The 5,807-nt window shown below is 59.1% G+C and overlaps 1 protein-coding gene across 1 annotated transcript; it reads left to right on the forward strand.

The window, feature by feature from the left end:
* Positions 1 to 2,251: 2,251 nt before the first annotated feature.
* Positions 2,252 to 4,690, forward strand: FOXC1 (forkhead box C1). Its single transcript, XM_031012610.3, has one exon. It carries the CDS (start codon positions 2,308 to 2,310, stop codon positions 3,976 to 3,978), a length of 1,671 nt encoding a protein of 556 aa, XP_030868470.1. The 5' UTR covers positions 2,252 to 2,307; the 3' UTR covers positions 3,979 to 4,690.
* The last annotated feature ends 1,117 nt before the right edge of the window (positions 4,691 to 5,807 follow it).

Consider the following 5,807-nt stretch of genomic DNA (forward strand, 5'->3'; position numbering starts at 1 on the left):
AGGAGTCTCCAGAGACCCCGGCGCACAGCAGGCCAGGAGGCAGCTGCCCCGGGATTCAGAGCAACCTCGGGGCAACCCTCCCTCCTCCAAAGGCTAATTCTAGAAGAGGCAGGTCCTCTTTCCTTCGCTGTCAATGTCCATTATGAAACAGTAATTTTTAAATATTCAGGTGACACGGAGATGCGCCTGCTACACGTCAGCGTCCTTCACATGTAACAGCCGAAGCTGCAATTTGAATTTTCCTGCCAACGTGAGGAAGCCGGGATTCGAACCGGGGAGACAAAAGGGGTCCCGAACATGTCCTTGGAGTTAATAGATGGTCGGAAATCAGGGGCAGCGGAGCTGTTAAATGCGTCACGCACGCTTCTTCGCAGTCTCCTGAGCTCGCCACTTCCCCCAGCTTCTAGTGAACGACTTGGGATTCAGCCTCCGGGAGGGTCTCCCCTCAAGTCGCTAAAATGCAGAATCGCCGTGCCGGGGGAGGGAGGCCTGGCTCTTTCCCGCTCCTTCGTTTCTTTTCCTCATTTCTCTTCTTCCTGTCCCATTCCAACCACCCAGCGACGGCGAATCTCAGGCGTGTGCACAACGAGCGGGGGCCCTTCTGTGCGTATCCCCCCAGAATCCTTGAACTGCCCTCTAGGTGCGATCCTGTACATTCCCCCCGACACACCCGTTATCTCTGCGAGCCGGCAGCCCCGCGCATGTGGAGATGGAGACTGGCCTGGGGAAGCGTTAAGCTCTTAGACATATTTATTTGCTTCTTGTCATCACACCTGCTAATGTCACCGAGCCCGCAGCCTGACCCCTCATCTGAGCCGAAACGCGCCTGACGGGATCAGAGGGGGCGGCGGCGCGGCGAGCCGGTGGGACCCTCGTGGGCGAGCAGGGGAGCGCGGGGAAGCAGCCGGGCTCCGGCAGCCCTTGCCGCCCGCACCCTCAGGCCGCCAAGGGCCGGCCCCCCGGGGAGGGGGGCGAGAAGCAGGGCGGCCCGCAGCGGGGCAGGCTCATCCTTCGCGGGTGAACGGCCGTCGGAAACTCCCAGCAGGGCCCCGCACCCCTTGCCTTAATTTCGGCTGGGGAGGGGTCATGGAGGGGGGCCAGATGGGCGACGAACCTTCTTCCCCACCGCGAACAGGGCCTGGCTGTGACCGAGCCCTCAAAATCATGTCCTTTGTAGCCGAGTTCAGGACAGGAGAACCTCCAAGTGGAGAAAAGCCGGAGACGTCAGTGACCCGAGTGAGACTGGCGTTGGAGAAGGGAGGGAAGGGGCTGCGGGAGAGGAGAGGCGGCGGGGAGGAGAGGCTGGGGCAACCCCAGCGCTGGCGTCGGCGGGGCTGGCGAAGGAATGAGAGCGAGCCAGCACGAGGCGGGGCGGAGACGCCAGGGCCACTCGGGAGCCGTGGACCAAGGAAGGGTCTGCACGGGGTCCCGGGAGGACCCAGGAAGTCTGCGCGAACAGCGGGCGTGGGTCCGGAGGGCCCGGGGTGGGAGGTCTGCCGGGCGCCGGCGGCAGGCAGGTGGACTGCGGGGGGCGAACCGACGGCGGGCCGGGCGCCGGCGCGGGCGCAGGGCCGGGGCCCGGGCCAGGGCGGCCGGCGCGCGTGTGGTCAGCCCCGCGGTCCTCCGGCCTCCGGGAGCGGGCCGGCAGGGCTCGGCCTCCGGCTCTTTCAGAGGCGGTTCTCACCTCCCATTGGCTGCCGCCGCTGGCGGGGCGGGGCTCCGCTGCCCGGAAAAAAGTGTAACTGCGTAAAAAAGTCCTCGCCTGGGTGACGGATGCTCAAAAGTTCAGAAGTTTTCCCAATGCTTCCTTAAGCGGCTGGCGCGCGAGAGACCGAGAAAAGGTGACGCGGGGCCCGGGCAGGCGGCCGGCGCGCGGCCCCCCCCCCCCCCGCCCTGGTTATTTGGCCGCCTTCGCCGGCAGCTCAGGGCAGAGTCTCCTGGAAGGCGCAGGCAGTGTGGCGAGAAGGGCGCCTGCTTGTTCTTTCTTTTTGTCTGCTTTCCCCCGTTTGCGCCTGGAAGCTGCGCCGCGAGTTCCTGCAAGGCGGTCTGCCGCGGCCGGGCCCGGCCTTCTCCCCTCGCAGCGACCCCGCCTCGCGGCCGCGCGGGCCCCGAGGTAGCCCGAGGCGCCGGAGGAGCCCAGCCCCAGCGAGCGCCGGGAGAGGCGGCAGCGCAGCCGGACGCACAGCGCAGCGGGCCGGCACCAGCTCGGCCGGGCCCGGACTCGGACTCGGCGGCCGGCGCGGCGCGGCCCGGCCCGAGCGAGGGTGGGGGGCGGCGGGCGGCGCGGGGCGGCGGCGAGCGGGGGCCATGCAGGCGCGCTACTCCGTGTCCAGCCCCAACTCCCTGGGAGTGGTGCCCTACCTCGGCGGCGAGCAGAGCTACTACCGCGCGGCGGCCGCGGCGGCCGGGGGCGGCTACACCGCCATGCCGGCCCCCATGAGCGTGTACTCGCACCCTGCGCACGCCGAGCAGTACCCGGGCGGCATGGCCCGCGCCTACGGGCCCTACACGCCGCAGCCGCAGCCCAAGGACATGGTGAAGCCGCCCTATAGCTACATCGCGCTCATCACCATGGCCATCCAGAACGCCCCGGACAAGAAGATCACCCTGAACGGCATCTACCAGTTCATCATGGACCGCTTCCCCTTCTACCGGGACAACAAGCAGGGCTGGCAGAACAGCATCCGCCACAACCTCTCGCTCAACGAGTGCTTCGTCAAGGTGCCGCGCGACGACAAGAAGCCGGGCAAGGGCAGCTACTGGACGCTGGACCCGGACTCCTACAACATGTTCGAGAACGGCAGCTTCCTGCGGCGGCGGCGGCGCTTCAAGAAGAAAGACGCGGTGAAGGACAAGGAGGAGAAGGACAGGCTGCACCTCAAGGAGCCGCCCCCGCCCGGCCGCCAGCCCCCGCCCGCGCCGCCGGAGCAGGCCGACGGCAACGCGCCCGGTCCGCAGCCGCCGCCCGTGCGCATCCAGGACATCAAGACCGAGAACGGTACGTGCCCCTCGCCGCCCCAGCCCCTGTCCCCGGCCGCCGCCCTGGGCAGCGGCAGCGCCGCCGCGGTGCCCAAGATCGAGAGCCCTGACAGCAGCAGCAGCAGTCTGTCCAGCGGGAGCAGCCCCCCGGGCAGCCTGCCGTCGGCGCGGCCGCTCAGCCTGGACGGTGCGGATTCCGCGCCGCCGCCGCCCGCGCCCTCCGCCCCGCCGCCGCACCATAGCCAGGGCTTCAGCGTGGACAACATCATGACGTCGCTGCGGGGGTCGCCGCAGAGCGCGGCCGCGGAGCTCAGCTCCGGCCTTCTGGCCTCGGCGGCCGCGTCCTCGCGCGCGGGGATCGCACCCCCGCTGGCGCTCGGCGCCTACTCGCCCGGCCAGAGCTCCCTCTACAGCTCCCCCTGCAGCCAGACCTCCAGCGCGGGCAGCTCGGGCGGCGGCGGCGGCGGCGGCGGCGCGGGGGGCGCGGGGGGCGCGGGCGGCGCCGGGACCTACCACTGCAACCTGCAGGCCATGAGCCTGTACGCGGCCGGCGAGCGCGGGGGCCACTTGCAGGGCGCGCCCGGGGGCGCGGGCGGCTCGGCCGTGGACGACCCCCTGCCCGACTACTCTCTGCCTCCGGTCACCAGCAGCAGCTCGTCGTCCCTGAGTCACGGCGGCGGCGGCGGCGGTGGCGGCGGGGGAGGCCAGGAGGCCGGCCACCACCCTGCGGCCCACCAAGGCCGCCTCACCTCGTGGTACCTGAACCAGGCGGGCGGAGACCTGGGCCACTTGGCGAGCGCGGCGGCGGCGGCGGCGGCCGCAGGCTACCCGGGCCAGCAGCAGAACTTCCACTCGGTGCGGGAGATGTTCGAGTCACAGAGGATCGGCTTGAACAACTCTCCAGTGAACGGGAATAGTAGCTGTCAAATGGCCTTCCCTTCCAGCCAGTCTCTGTACCGCACGTCCGGAGCTTTCGTCTACGACTGTAGCAAGTTTTGACACACCCTCAAAGCCGAACTAAATCGAACCCCAAAGCAGGAAAAGCTAAAGGAACCCATCAAGGCAAAATCGAAACTAAAAAAAAACCCAATTTAAAAAAAAAAAACCCTGAGAATATTCACCACACCAGCGAACAGAATATCCCTCCAAAAATTCAGCTCACCAGCACCAGCACGAAGAAAACTGTATTTTCTTAACCGATTAATTCAGAGCCACCTCCACTTTGCCTTGTCTAAATAAACCCGTAAACTGTTTTATACAGAGACAGCAAAATCTTGGTTTATTAAAGGACAGTGTTACTCCAGATAACACGTAAGTTTCTTCTTGCTTTTCAGAGACCTGCTTTCCCCTCCTCCCGTCTCCCCTCTCTTGCCTTCTTCCTTGCCTCTCACCTGTAAGATATTATTTTATCCTATGTTGAAGGGAGGGGGAAAGTCCCCGTTTATGAAAGTCGCTTTCTTTTTATTCATGGACTTGTTTTAAAATGTAAATTGCAACATAGTAATTTATTTTTAATTTGTAGTTGGATGTCGTGGACCAAACGCCAGAAAGTGTTTCCAAAACCTGACGTTAAATTGCCTGAAACTTTAAATTGTGCTTTTTTTCTCATTATAAAAAGGGAAACTGTATTAATCTTATTCTATCCTCTTTTCTTTCTTTTTGTTGAACATATTCATTGTTTGTTTATTAATAAATTACCATTCAGTTTGAATGAGACCTATATGTCTGGATACTTTAATAGAGCTTTAATTATTACGAAAAAAGATTTCAGAGATAAAACACTAGAAGTTACCTATTGTCCACCTAAATCTCTGAAAAATGGAGAAACCCTCTGACTAGTCCATGTCAAATTTTACTAAAAGGCTTTTTGTTTAGATTTATTTTCCTGCAGCATCTTCTGCAAAATGTACTATATAGTCAGCTTGCTTTGAGGCTAGTAAAAAGATATTTTTCTAAACAGATTGGAGTTGGCATATAAACAAATACGTTTTCTCACTAATGACAGACCATGATTCGGAAATTTTAAGCCCATGAATCAGCCGCGGTCTTACCACGGTGATGCCTGTGTGCCGAGAGATGGGACTGTGCGGCCAGATATGTACAGATAAATATTTGGCTTGTGTATTCCATATAAAACTGCAATGCATATTATACATCCCTGTGAGCCAGATGCTGAATAGATTTTTTCCTATTATTTCAGTCCTTTATAAAAGGAAAAATAAACCAGTTTTTAAATGTATGTATATAATTCTCCCCCATTTACAATCCTTTATGTATTACATAGAAGGATTGCTTTTTTAAAAATATACTGCGGGTTGGAAAGGGATATTTAATCTTTGGGAAACTATTTTAGAAAATATGTTTGTAGAACAATTATTTTTGAAAAAGATTTAAAGCAATAACAAGAAGGAAGGCGAGAGGAGCAGAACATTTTGGTCTAGGGTGGTTTCTTTTTAAACCATTTTTTCTTGTTAATTTACAGTTAAACCTAGGGGACAATCCGGATTGGCCCTCCCCCTTTTGTAAATAACCCAGGAAATGTAATAAATTCATTATCTTAGGGTGATCTGCCCTGCCAATCAGACTTTGGGGAGATGGCGATTTGATTACAGACGTTCGGGGGGGTGGGGGGCTTGCAGTTTGTTTTGGAGATAATACAGTTTCCTGCTATCTGCCGCTCCTATCTAGAGGCAACACTTAAGCAGTAATTGCTGTTGCTTGTTGTCAAAATTTGATCATTGTTAAAGGATTGCTGCAAATAAATACACTTTAATTTCAGTCAAAAACTGCTCTACGTGGCCTGTGATTCGCTCGGTCCCCTCCCCCAG

This window comes from Gorilla gorilla, chromosome 5 (assembly GCF_029281585.2).
Source record: "Gorilla gorilla gorilla isolate KB3781 chromosome 5, NHGRI_mGorGor1-v2.1_pri, whole genome shotgun sequence".
Lineage (NCBI taxonomy): Eukaryota > Metazoa > Chordata > Mammalia > Primates > Hominidae > Gorilla > Gorilla gorilla.

Excerpts from the sequence above, each read along its gene's own strand:
- FOXC1 (XM_031012610.3), top strand. The coding sequence starts at position 2,308 with ATGCAGGCGCGCTACTCCGTGTCCAGCCCCAACTCCCTGGGAGTGGTG.